At 38.5% G+C, this 14,128-nt stretch overlaps 1 protein-coding gene across 1 annotated transcript in view; it reads right to left on the reverse strand.

Moving 5' to 3' along the window:
- Positions 1-11,861: 11,861 nt before the first annotated feature.
- The window catches only part of fndc1 (fibronectin type III domain containing 1), an 80,828-nt gene continuing 78,561 nt past the window's right edge, over positions 11,862-14,128 (reverse strand). Inside the window, exon 20 of the mRNA XM_031902567.1 lies at positions 11,862-13,218. Within this exon, the coding sequence (XP_031758427.1) occupies positions 13,103-13,218 (116 nt within the window). The 3' untranslated portion in view covers positions 11,862-13,102. The remainder of the gene's footprint in view (positions 13,219-14,128) is intronic.

The raw sequence follows: 14,128 nt of genomic DNA on the forward strand, positions 1-14,128 counted from the left end.
AAAACCCGCTTTTTAGTAAATTGCTGATGTCGTAGCAAATTAACATTCTCAACAAAAATGTGTCAAAATTCTACATTCATCATAAATGTGCCCCTTTGTCTTACAAAGTCAGTTACACAGTCGCAGCATCCTTCATAATAAAGCAGCAGTAGGACTGCACAATGGTAATAGCGGTCTCTAAATACAAGTTTAGTTATGGCAAACACCCTACCTGTATCTTTTGTTCCCTTATGAATAGAAAACTGGTAGCACCTTTGCAAGGTAATTAGCCCTGGGCAGGTTTCAGTAGGCATAATGACCTGGAATTTGGCACTTTCCCATTAACTATGAAACCTTCTGTCCTATGAAAAATTCTGTCTCTTGTTAAAAGCTACTTTATTAATGGGGACCTGTCACCCACACATAAAAAGCTGTATAACAAAAATTAAACATGAACTCAAAACATCCATACCTGTTATAAATGTATTTTAAAATCTGAGCTGTCAATCATATATTGCCTGCCTCACCCTGTGCCTGAGACAAAGAGGCGGGGCAGTCAGTTACCTTCACTTTCCATTCAGCACTTTCTAGATGTCACTGCACTTCTATCTTCCCCCCTCTCCTTACAGTCTGTAATTGTGTAGTATGGGGATATGGTGCATACACAAGATTTTGGGGCTACAAAACTTGCATTAATAAAAGTGCCCACAAAATGGCGCCTGCAAGCTTTCTGTGACTGTGAATTCTAAAACTGAAGGAAACACAATTTCAATAGTTCATATTGTGAAGTAAAGTTTTATTTTGCTCAAATTACATTGTAGAAAAGGATTTGGAATTCATTCTTAGGGTGACAGGTCCCCTTTAAATTAAAAAGAATCATGGAAACCCACCCTAAAAATCCCTGCTCTAATCTATAATATGTAGTGATAGTCGGAATTAAGGTTCTAAACCGATATGATAGTCTGTAATGGAAATAACTAAAAATACCAGGTTTGGCTCTGGTACTTACCTGAAATTCACTTTAGTGGTAAAAAAAAGATTTGTAGAAGCAGGATTCTATTGTCAAACATATGCCATGTTGTTAGTTAGTATGTCTGATTTTACCATATAAAGAGCTCCACCGTAATGACAAGCAAATGAAAATCTGGCCCATATCATCTGCAATCAGCAGAACTGGTAAACAAGTAAACTGAAACTCTCTATTTGTAATTAACATTGAGAGACCACACAGACATTGAAACAATACAAAATTATAAAGAATACAAAAGTCACTTAGTACTGTGCTTGCAAGTAACAGGCAAGTTCAGCAGCAGCTCCTCCTAGCAACTGAAGAGTAACAGATCTACTTATCTTCCCATCTGTAAAGAATTGTGTGGCCCACGTTCAGTTTGAGAATAAAATATGTTTTGTGGTGAATCCCCATATTTTAGATGACCATACAGGTACCAAAACAATCATGTGGGCAATATGTGAGCTCAGAATTACCATCCTGATAATTTTAGTACCATGGTGATCGGTCATTTAGTTCAGTGCTGTCCAACTGGTGCGCTGTGGCCCCCCTCTGTGTGGCCCCCCACCTGTCTAGCTGCTGTGACTACTTACCTTTGTGTAAGGTGTAAATTGTATCAGTACTGAGATTAACAGGCCCCCTGCATGGTTCACACCTCAAATTCAGGCTGTAATCCCCTGTATTATTAAAAACAAGTAATCGGCCCAGTCTGACCTTTGCCGGCACTCCCCCTTCTGACTGTTCCTCCCCTGACGCGTTCAATTTATACGTGCTTGGGGAGGACGTCAGGTGGGGGCCCTGCAGGGCCCCTGGGGCGGGAGCCCCGGTGGGCCCTGCACCCCCCAGTCCGACCCTGCACACAGGAAGGGGAGGGCAGGCAGAGTATGGCACACACAGGCAATACTCTGCCTGCCCTATGCTGACTGTGTCTGCCATACTCTGCCTGCCCTATGCTGCCTGTGTCTGCCATACTCTGCCTGCCTATTCTGCCTGTGTCTGCCTCACTCTGCCTGCCCTATGCTGCTTGTGTGTGCCACACTCTGCCTGCCCTATGCTGCTTGTGTGTGTCATACTCTGCTTGCCCTATGCTGTCTGGGTGTGCAATACTCTGCCTGCCCTATGCTGCCTGTGGGATGTGAACCTGGCAAGGATTTGTACTGGGAGTGTGTTATCATTTGGAAATAGTTAATAATAATAGTTAATAATATGTTCCCTAAGGTGTTTTGTGCTAGATGATGCTGTGCTATCCACAGGGTTGGAGGAGGTATATGGATTAAAGCATATGGCTTAATATTACATAATTAGTTCTTTCACATATGAATTAAGGGTGATAATGCGATAATGCATAGGAAATATGTGTTTTCCGATGGTCTTAGGCGATCCCTGTGAAAGGGGTCCTGACCCACAGGTTGAGAACCACTGACTGAAAAAAACCTTCTTAATATATCTTAAATTAGGGTTCAGAACCATAACTAACAAATATGCTCAAATGTAGTATACAAAAATTTATATTTTTTTCCATCTGCCACCATCCAGCAGTTGCCAGACAGCTCCCTTAGCTTATAACAAGTCACAGGATAGATATAGGACAATATTGGAGTATCAGTTACAAGAGTCTCTAGAAAAGCAAAGTATTCACCCTAAATATCAGCCTTAATGAAAATCAAGCTGGGCTTTCAGGGGGGTAGGCAGAGTATGGCACACACAAGCAGCAAAGGGCAGGCAGAGTACTGCCTGTGTGTGCCATAGTCTGCCTGCCCTATGCTGCCTGTGTGTGCCATGCTCTGTTGCCCTATGCTGCCTGTGTGTGCCATACTCTGCCTGCCCTATTCTGCCTGTGTGTGCCATACTCTGCCTGCCCTATGCTGCCTGTGGGAGGTGAACCTGGCAGGGGTTTGTTCTGGGAGTTGTTAGGTTTTGAATATAGTTATTATATGGTCCCTAAGATGTGTAATTATATGCTGGGGGCTGCTGTGCTATCCATAGGGGGTGAGGAGGCAAATAGATTTAAGGGTATATCACATAATATAATTGTTCACATATGAATGAAGTTTGATATCCTTACAGTGAGCACCGAACATTTGGGTTTTTGCTTCGCTACCACCATTAATGTGGGTATGGTCTTAAAACATGGGTGTGGTTTGAAGTGGGTGAGGTTTTAAAAAGGGGAGTGGTCAAAAGTGGCTTAGAATCTGCTGTTTGTTTGGTTTAAATCACAGCACAGAGTATAGTCCTCAGTTCATTAAACATTCAAATAACATTTGGCTTACCTTGAACTGAGCTCACCTCTATGGGCTATCACAGACAAGGAGATTAGACACCTCTCCAAAGTTGCCTCGTGAGGAAGCCAAAGCAACACATATCTATTCCCAATTTACATCATCGCTAGTTGGAAGGAACTTGGAGAAACAATAGAGGAGAATTGTTGTGGGCTACTAATCTCCTCTTCTGATAAATAACAACAATAATTATATTTTCTTGAACAGAAACACAAGGGCTTATAGAAACAGAAGTGCAAAGTACCTTAATAGCTGTTACACTCTATTTATTTGCAACTTGTCAGAAAGTGACAAATTGCCAATGTGGCAGTTCAGCCTCAAAATTATCTGAATATAGCCATGGCTTAAGGATCAGGCAGATATCCTTATTGTTTTTTCTAAGGTTCCAAGGCCCAGCAGTCCTCTGTAAATACTGTTTATATTGGCTGTTACTCTGGAAGCTAAAGTTTTATCTCCTGGTATTTATACAGGTTCAGTTCATCATTTTATCTTTAGTCCTGTACTTTGTGTGCATTCTGGTTTGAATAACCACTAATGCATGTGTGAATCCAAATGTTATGTGTAATTCATGAATTGTGTTCCTTAGAATTATGCTGAAATTATGGGTGAAAATGCCGTAAAATATGTATTGAGTTGCATCTGAAATTGAACACTGCACCTCAGTAAGTAAATGAGCCTTATGGAGTATCAGTGACAGACTTTTCTTTTCTCTGCTTTTCTTGCAGGTGCCTCACTACGTGGGCTATATCTCTGGGCATACACTTGTATGTTTGCTGGTAAGTAAGTGAATTATAACTGTCCCCATCCCATCCAAGTGGGAGGGCCAGGCTGTTGTAATATGGGTGCTTCTAATGCTCTCTTTATTGATTTCAGTTCTTCAGTTATAATGCACTTCTATGTTCAACTATTTAGTTTTCACTCTAGTTGTGCATTTAGTAACATCCTGAGATCCTTTTTTTATTAACTGTTACCGTTCCATTTTGGAATTGTTAGCTTGCTGTATCCCATTACAAAGTAAAACAACTGGATTTCAGCTCTGACTATTCCTCATCCTCGCCAGCTCAACCACTCCGCTCCAGATCAACTCTCTTCGGGTGCAGGCTTGGACTGTGCTTCAACTGGAAAATAAACTTGTCGCTGTGAAAAAAGAAGCCATATCACCGGAAACTTTTTTAAAATCAAAGTTTATTTAGTCTTCATATAAAGTATCCACACAACTAAGCCCAAAAGCCTAGTATTTTTAGTATGATGTAGAGACTATTTGCAGTTGGTCTTATTTTTTTATTATTTGCATTTTTTTTATTATTTCGCTTTTTGTTTAGAAGCTCTTCAGTTTGGAGTTTCAGCAACTATCTGGTTGCTAGGTTCCAAGTTACCTTAACAACCAGGGAGTGGTTTGAGGGAAAAGCTGGTATATGAATAAGAGAGAACCTGAATAGCAAAAGAAGTTATAAAAAGTAACAACAGTAAAACTGCCTCACCGAGCAATAGTTTTTGGCTGCTGGAAATCTGTGATAATGCCTTTCTTATGCTATACAAAAATATCTTACTGAATTTCACGTAAATATTTAACTCAGATGCCATGTAGCTCAATGACAGAACACAGGTATTAAACAACCTTATTTTGCTAGCTTTGTTAGATATATCTAAATTGCAGCTAAATGCATTCCAGCAATTAGGGAAAATTATCTGTTTTTTCCAGACATTCTAAATATACATTTCCACAAATTCTCTGCACTTAAAAAGAAAAAAAATCAGATGTTCATCCTGTCCTTACAGCCTGTCCTATCTTTACAGGTAGGATCGGGTAGGAGGCAAGAGGGGAGGATGCCTACTTACCTCCCCGTATACACTTTACTGGCTCCTGAGGAAGCGTGCAGAGAGCACGCGAAACACGTTGAGCTTCTACCTTTACCATTTTATTGCTGCACTTATTGTAAGTAGCCTGCATTGAGCAGGGTTTTATCTTGTCATTAAACTATTTACACTATTATTGCCTCCTTTTCCATCCCATTTTATACTGAGGATTTTGACCCCACTCCAATCAAGGCCCGGCTGGGTTGGTCTATATGCCCTATGTGTAATGGTGTCTGGTGAGCATATATACTAGACACTACGTTTTGGGTGTCACACATTGTTCTAAATTACCTGTAGAGCACTTTTGGGATTCGGTGCACATAATATTCATATGGTCTGCACTATATTTTGTTTCTGTTTTATTTTATGCGCTTCCACCGATATTTTCTACATACTTACCTCCCCCTGCCTGCCCCTCACTAATATAGCACTGGCTAATGCAGTCAGCTCTGTATTGGTGAACGAAAATACAGGTCTCTGCGCTCTGGAATGAACTACAGAGCCCTATTCCTATTTGCACAATGCTCCATGCAATGGGTTTTTATGTGCCTTTAAAAATAACTAGGGTAAGCTGTAACTTTCCAATCTCACATTTCCACAATAGTCTTATCCAAGATCAATACAATAGAACCCCCATTTTAGATTTTCCACGGGACCAGGAAGAAATGTTGTAAAATCCAGAAAAATGTAAAATCAGGGAAATGCATTATGGTGTGGGTGTTGGTGGAACCACAAAACAACGGTGTAAAATGCATGAAAGCTTAAAATTAGGGTATGTAAAATTGAGGTCTCATTGTATAGGTATGGGATCAGTTATCCAGAAACTAGTTATCCAGAAAGCTCCAAATTATGGAAAGTCCATCTCCCATAGACTCCATTTTAATTAAATAAATTCAGTTTTTAAAAATGATTTCCTTTTTCTCTCTAATAATAAAACAGCATTTTGTACAGGATCCAACTAAGATATAATTCATCCTTATTGGAGGCAAAACAATTCTATTGGGTTTATTTAATGTTTAAATGATTTTTTTAGCAGACTTAAGGTAAGGTGATCCAATTTACAGAGAGACCCCTTATCTGGAAAACCCCAGGTACTGAGCATTCTGGATAATAGATCCCATACCTGTTGTGAGAGATGCAATGGAAAAGATCATTATTTGGTGTGTTTTCCACCAGTGTTAAAGGTGGGATACAAGTAGCAACACGTAAAATAACCTGGTTTTGCAGCAGGTGATGCTGTGTTTATTTTACTGGCTTAGGAAAAGCCAAATGAATAGGTCCCTGGGGTAAATGGAGGGTTAATTGGGTAGGTCCTCCATTCCAAACTCCCTTTAATGTTTTCAGTTGGCCAGCTGTAGGGAGCTGCCTGATTAGGCTGCAGGTGAGCAGCCAATAAAAGGGCTGTGTGATTACACAGGGTTAGAGAGAGAGTTGGAGGTTGATTCTTGACTCAGAAGGTCACTCTCAGAGCAGGGCACAGGGCAGGAAGGCTGCCTGCCTGTGTTAGGAACTTGGGGTGCCTCCTGCCACTGCAAGGAGCAGAGGGAGTCGTGACCAAGGTGGATGAGTGCTGAGAGGAGTCAGCAAGGCTTAATGTTAAGCCTGAGTGTTCCAGAGTGTGGAAGTAACCCTGGAAGGTGAGAGCCCTGAAGGAGGGACATATCATAACCCTGAACTGTTTATGAACTGTCTTGTGTTTCGTTGGGAAGAATTGTCCCTAAATAAACCTGTGATTTGCCTGAAGATGTGGTGTCGCTGTCTCTATGCTCCAGATCCTCTGCATGCCTGCCTGCCTACCTACCATTGCTAATTCCCCCAAAATTATGTGTACAGGCAGTCAGCATGTCACACTGTATAATATTTACATAAGGTATGCAGAATTTTGGGTAAAAGGGATTCTTTAGGGGAACAGGTAAGGGATACCCCCTTACCTGGAAGTTTTTTAATAGGGCAGGTATATTCTCCACATAAATACTTACCTGTTAAAATCACCGATGGTAGTGCAACATATGGACACAGAAAGGTGCTAATTATTTTTGGAAATGTGGGGCTAAAACTGGTTGGTAGTGACTTAAAAACTGATCTTGCTATAAGATCACCTATAAGTTTATCAGGCAGTCCTTACCAAAAGACAGCCACTAAAGCTTTATTGTGCCTTGTGGTCTTTAGTATGATTCTGCCAGTACAATGGCATTGGAGGATATGTAGTAGGCAAGAACAGGGCGCAGCTCTTTGACCTGGAGCATCAAAGACTTTGCAGAACATTTTCTGCACAGAGATTGCTTTCTTTTACATTTCAAATGTTTTTTTGTGTGTTAGCAAAAAAAAGACATTTTCTACCCCATCATATTCAGATGTAGAAATGAGAGAGACGGTGTTTAAATGAATGAGGCGCTAATTAAAAAACCCACTATAGCATACCCTTGCAGTATTGCCAGAGGCTTGTGGTATAGGAGTTAGCAGCTAGGTATCCATGACTTCTAAGAAGTGTCCTGAAGAATGAAGAAGAAGCAGCAGCAGCAGCAGCAGCAGCAGCAGCAGAAGAAGATGGCTATGTGGTGCTCCTACATAAGTATTCCAGGCTGGTGCAGTTTCCTGCTAACATTTGTCACCCCCCCCAGTCATAAGCCACTATATCTTGTCCTTGTCCTTTAAATATATAGTGGCTATAATGAATATCAACAACTTTTAAATATAGGTAATAATATTGCTATTCTGACCTCTTCTTAAACATCCTTTGTAGATGCATAACTGCTGTTCTCAATGGGCAAAGACCCATGTATCTAGTTTGCTATTAGCATTTTGTGCCTTATTGGTCTATAGGTAGATCACTCCCTTTGCACTCTAATATAGTGTTTAGCAAAGGGGTGAATCCTCCTCTTTGGCTGCATCTGTTGACTCAGGTGGAAGTTCCACTGAGCCTGGGATCAACAGGGTCCCAGTAAGTCTTCTACCCTAGAGATTACATCTTATTCTAGTGAAGTCGAGGAACAGGGACCCTGTGAATGAGGATTAGCAAGAATCAGGATAACATCTTTAATAGCATTTCAGGAAAGTGAAATAGTTAGTTTAGTTTAGAGCAGTTTCTAGCTCCAACCAGGAGAGATTAGCTGGAAGTACCCTTCCCTACAGGCACTGTTGCCTTAGTCTAGGACCACGGTTAAGAGGCAGGATTCAGGTTAGTTCCTATCCCTGATTCATAACCAGCGGTTTGGGATCCTTTACTGCTAATTTACACATCCTGAGGATACAGATACTTATCCAGACTACTCTCCAAGGTGGTGCCGTGCTGTTTGGCTGTCTTTACCCTGCCCACACTCTGTTGAGGTGGGATAAACCGGTGGACAGCATCCCTTTCTATCCTCTGTGCCTTTATCTTCTAAATCCTCTGAGTGAGTATTGCATAACCCGTGGATCATTTGTCTTGGGCAAATAAACAAGTTCAGTTCTGTTTTTCCACAAAAGAACCTTCTGTCGGCCATTCTTTCAATTACTTTGCTCACAGCCTAAGTGAGTTGCAGTAACATTCCACATAGTGAAAGCCCATCTTGAATGTTAGAGTCCTATATACCCCATGCTCAGACACCTATCTAGCTGGTATTGCCTGTTTTTACAGCCAAATAGGGGGTTACACACTTATGTGTTAAAGGGACCTGAAAATAAGTACAAATTCTATTGTATTGTTTTGATCAAGTAAAATAAACTTTGCTTACTCTATAAAAATGATTTAAATTTTGTTACAGCAATAGGCAGACCCCCATTTCAGCATTGATGTAAGTTACACCTGAGGATATTGAATTTAGGTTTAGTTTATGCATAATGTGTCTGAAGGCAAGAGAATGGAAGAGGAAATCCATAATAAAGCTGTCCCTTAGACTTTTGCTTGTCACATAATAAGAAGCTGTTAGAAAACAGTTAAAGACCCCAGCATGGAGCATTATGACATTTCTGGACATTTTAGTTAAGTTGAAATTACCCATATTAACAAAAAAATAACATTCACTCAAAGAAGAAACTTTTTTCAACATATTTTTAATTTCAAATAATAATAAACACGCATTATTGTGCACATAAGTGAACTGGAGTGTCCAATCCCTGAATATAGACTGGATACATTTTACAATATTTTCAGTAAAAGCTATAGCACCAAACAGGCACATAGTGACTTAGGTGAAGTTAAAAAAAACTACACTCAAGCCAGCACTCAAGCACCCTTTTTATTTAGGAGGTGATTTATCAATGTTTAATGATTTACAATACTGATGTCCCCTAAACGATGCGCCCACTTTACTTATCATGGAAATAAGTTGTTTTGAAAGTTAGTATGTGCTCTAATTTTGTGTTCATTTATCAGCCATTTTATGAAAATCCAATTTGGCAGTGAGTTGCTTTCAGTATGGAAAGGCAATACAAGGCAGTAAACTAGAATGCCTTTATGATCTTAGTAATGGGTAATGTAACAATGTGCACAATCTGCCCTGATCTACTAACCCATAACAACTAATAACCAGTTAGATGTCAGCTTGCAGTAGTCTAATTGGAAAAGGCCATAACTTTGACTGATTGCTCACTAGACCAGAGAAAATATTACCTCTGTAACTACTTAGCTGTCATAGCTGTCAATACTGGCCGAACCAAGAAACAATACAAAGTGCATCCGTTTAGAATATGTAAGACATTGATCCACACACCTCCCATAGTCACCACAATTTTTAAGATGCATTAATAATAATTCAATAACAGCCAACCAAATGTAATGTGAAAGCTTTATCAGACAGAGTGAGAAAGACCTAGCAAGGATACAGGAATCTTTCCGAACAAACAGAAATGATGTTGTCCAGTTAGATGGCAATAAGGCTAGTTAGGTTAGTTTAGTGCAAAAACTAAAAGACTCAACTGCTCTGGAAGACATGTAACAATCACATTTTAGTAATATTAATTCTGTCTATGATGGACCTTAACAGCAGCTAATATAGATTAAGCACCAGTTTTAAAGACAGGATTTGTCTATATGGCACCACTGGACACTTTTGTGGATCAATTGAAGTAATTTTCCCAATCTACTGATATAAGAGTTACTGATCAACAGCAATAAAGAAACTGGCTCCAAACATCTGAAGTTTAAACATTTAGTAGAAATCTAAAAGGCGACGCCCTATAACCCCTAAGTTTTAGGTGTCTCTGGGCCCATGTTATCAAACCTGTAGGTCTCCAGCTGTGATTTAAAATGCAATTGCCATAATTCTCAGCTACAACTGGAAAGTACTTATAAGATGCATTAAATTATAGAACTGGGAAATCTGGCCCTGCCAGATTTGTATTTCTCCAAATAAAGTGTAAGAATGCTCAAAAGCATAACACAGTCGATCATTAAAGGGCCTGAAACACACAGAATTTAATTTTATATGTGTATCATCTGGCGTTTTACTTACCCTTTAACAAACCAACATCTTATGCATGCCTTTATGGTTAGAACTAAAAGGATCCGATTCTAAAAAAGATAGACAATACAGTGCATATAGAAAGTCCATTTTCATTTAAAGTGGAACTAAATTTAGTGGTAAATCAAAAATACTCCAAACATCTATGCAAGTGGAATGAGCGACTTAGGATTGTTGATAATATCACATTAACAGAATATTAGTTATATACATTGTGTCCCCTGCAATCTTCTTGGGTAATTTTGTAGTAATTTTGTATTTTCATTTTTTGTACCCTTAGATACCCTTAATTATTTAGTTGGGTAGAACTGCCAGGTGGGTTACAACTGGTGCAACAAACCCAGTGGACATAAATGGAGCCCAATGGGGTACTAACTGATGCCCAGTGTTATTACTTAGTTGTGAAACAGGTCTTCTTCCCTGAGGTTAGGGGGCACTACAAGATTTTGTTGTGGACCCAATAAATTCTTGATCTGCTAGTCAGAGATAACCTAGATGGTGAGTGGTAAAGCAGCCTTATGCCTTTAACAAATTGTTGCTTGATTTTACTTAGGTAATGTGTCCCCTTAAAGAGATACTAACACCAGAAAGTAAACCTTATTTTTACATCTTTAAATAATATTGTCTTTGCATGCTATTTATAATTTTGCTGCTATCTGATCCCCTATGTTTCTCTATGAGGGGGCTGCCATATTTGTGCTGAAGTAGTCCGAAGCTATAACTTAGCAGGTTGATAAGTGACAGTCGGGTTGGCAAAACTGTCAGATTAGAAACTTCAAGTAACAATTACTTACAAAAGCAGCCCTATCAACATGACTTAAAAGTAACTTTTAGGGGCTTATTTATTAATTTTCGAGTTTGTGAATTTGAGTTAGTTTTTCTAAAATGAATAAACCCGCATATCGAATGGTTGCTTATTTTTTTATAAGGAAAATTCGTTATGAGCTTGAAAACTCGAAAAATCTGAGTTTCAGAATATGGGTAGGACAACTCCCATTGACTTCTATAGATACTCGCAAGCTTTTAGATGGTAAATTTTTATATTCAATATGTCTATGAAGATTTTCATTCATCCAGGTCATGGTATATCTAGTATAAATAAATTTGAAGCTGCTCGGATGAGTAGTGAAACGTCTTCAATGATTACTAAACAAGTCCAGTTGCTTCAAATTTATTTATACTTTTTATATTCAAGTTTTTGGCACTTAATAAATACCAGACATTTGAGTTTTTGAACCATAACTTGAATTCAAGGTTTTTAAGTACAAAAAAACTCAGATCAAGAAAAAAAATCAAACTCGACCATTTATAAATCACCCCCCTAATGTACATTAATATTTTGAATTTTTTTAGTGTCAGTATCACTTTAAGTTAGTCAGTGATGCATTTGCCGGGTTACCTATGAATGCTACACCTAAGCATGACCATGCAAATTGTTTTCGTGTTTAAATGCGCCGCAGGCATCACACAAAGAATGGATGTGAGAAAAGAGAATAGGCTGAGACACTAACTAATTAACTAATTAACTAACATAGGTGCATCAATGCAGAAGCTCATGGCAACATCTGACATTTGATTTTATTATTCCAGAAGTGGTAATGTAATAAAAAGTGTAATGTTTTCTCTCTAGTACCCATAGGAACCAATCAGATGTTTTTAAACTGCTGACCAGTACATGCTACCTGCTGATTGGTTGCTATGGGTTACTAGGCAAGTAGAAAACTTAGGACCAATTATTAGATTTTTCCATAACTATTAGTGAAATCAAACTATATTTCTTATTGGTTGCTGTGGGTTACTGCACCTACACCTGTGTTGTAAATGGTCTCTTGGGAATTATACACCATAGAAAATTATAGTAAATGACACTGGAAAGTATTCATTAATTCAGAGAAAAGAACTGAATACTGAATGAGATATTTAAATAGAATGGAAACATTTTCAATATTTCCAGTGTTTACAGAGTATCAGTACTAATTTAAAAGTAGATCCCTGATTAGTACCCAAAATTCCCATCTAAGCAGTACACTTTCACTTAGTTCTACCTTTGCATCACCATTTTAAAAGCACAACATATTTATAAATGTTATTATATACACTTTGCTAAGATGGAAATGTTTCAAGGTTTATTAAGATGGCATACGTTAGGGTGATATTTAATTGAAGAGCAAAAGTCTGCCAGACTGAGGGTTTCCCACAATGTTGTTTAGCTTACAAGGAAGCAAGCACAGCATGCCATCATTCTTGCAAGTTACAGGATTTATCCAGGTTTTTGTGGTCAAAGGATTTCACTGAGTGAGGGTTGTGCCAAGGCAACCATATCTTAATGCAGGAACGATTGAACACTACAACAGAGTCCCAGTAATGCAGCACCACATATTCAGATTGACAGTGTTTTTGTTTGAAACGTATAGTTTTATATTAATCTTTTGGTCCTATTCTTTCAACAGTGCTGTAAATCCATCCATTCAGTTGAATGGTACAGGCTTGTATAGGTGCAAATCATTGTGGATTTCGTGACGAGACCACCTGTTTTGTTACCATTTGCCTGGAATGGGCACTCCACACTCATACCAGCCCACGTAGTTATGTGGTGTTCCAAAACCGATTTGGCCAAACGACACTGGCTCTTGAACATACTGGCGATAATAACCTGTAGATTAAGGCACAGAAATATAAGTAAAACTTTTGTCAAATGTTATTTTTATTTTTAACTTAAATTAACTTTAAATTTTTAACTCAAATTTTTTGCCCAATAAAAGAATTAGGAGTACCACTATATTAACAAAAAAATTGCATTGTCACTCAATTTAGAATTTACAAATAACTTGGGCCAGAATGAATTGCATGAGAAACATAATTTTATGGTTTATCATATAAAAAGTGTTCTCCTTATTCAGGTCCAGTTTTTTCCTATACATTTTAATAGATTTTCATGAGATTTCATGATAAACAGTGAGATAAGTTTTTCTTATTGAATTTGCATCTGATTCTATGGCAAAATCTGGAATTGAATTAGGGGATATGTCTTACCCATCTAATTGAATTTGGCCCATTATCTTATCATATTTATTTTAAATTGCTGTTGGTATTTCCAGAAAATTATTGGAACAAAGTTAATGTGAAAGGTTAGTAAGATGTCAGTAAGTATCAGCCGGGACTCAAACACTGGTTTGTGTGTTTATGGTGGTGTGAATTTCATTTGCTTCCTGAGCCTCTTTGGGCTAGCCCTGACTAATTCTCCTGTCACTCTCTTCGTGTATTTATGATGTCTCCTCCCTTTCCTCTGCCCACCTCATTATCTTCATGTGTTTTCCATCCTGTAATCATGACCTAAGAGCCTTGCCTCACCAATGCTGCAGCACAGAAAATAGATGTTGGAATGAAATGTATAAACTTCAACACTTCCATTACAGGCTTTGAAATATTTTTCTTTAAAATAAGACACCAGTACAAGCTTATTGCTTCTTACAGATCTATAAAATAAAAAAAAAAAAAAGCTTTTTCATATACAATAGGCCACTGGTTGCCAGGAAATTGTTTATTTGTAAGTGTTGGGTGAA

The sequence above is a fragment of the Xenopus tropicalis genome, chromosome 5, assembly GCF_000004195.4.
Source record: "Xenopus tropicalis strain Nigerian chromosome 5, UCB_Xtro_10.0, whole genome shotgun sequence".
Lineage (NCBI taxonomy): Eukaryota > Metazoa > Chordata > Amphibia > Anura > Pipidae > Xenopus > Xenopus tropicalis.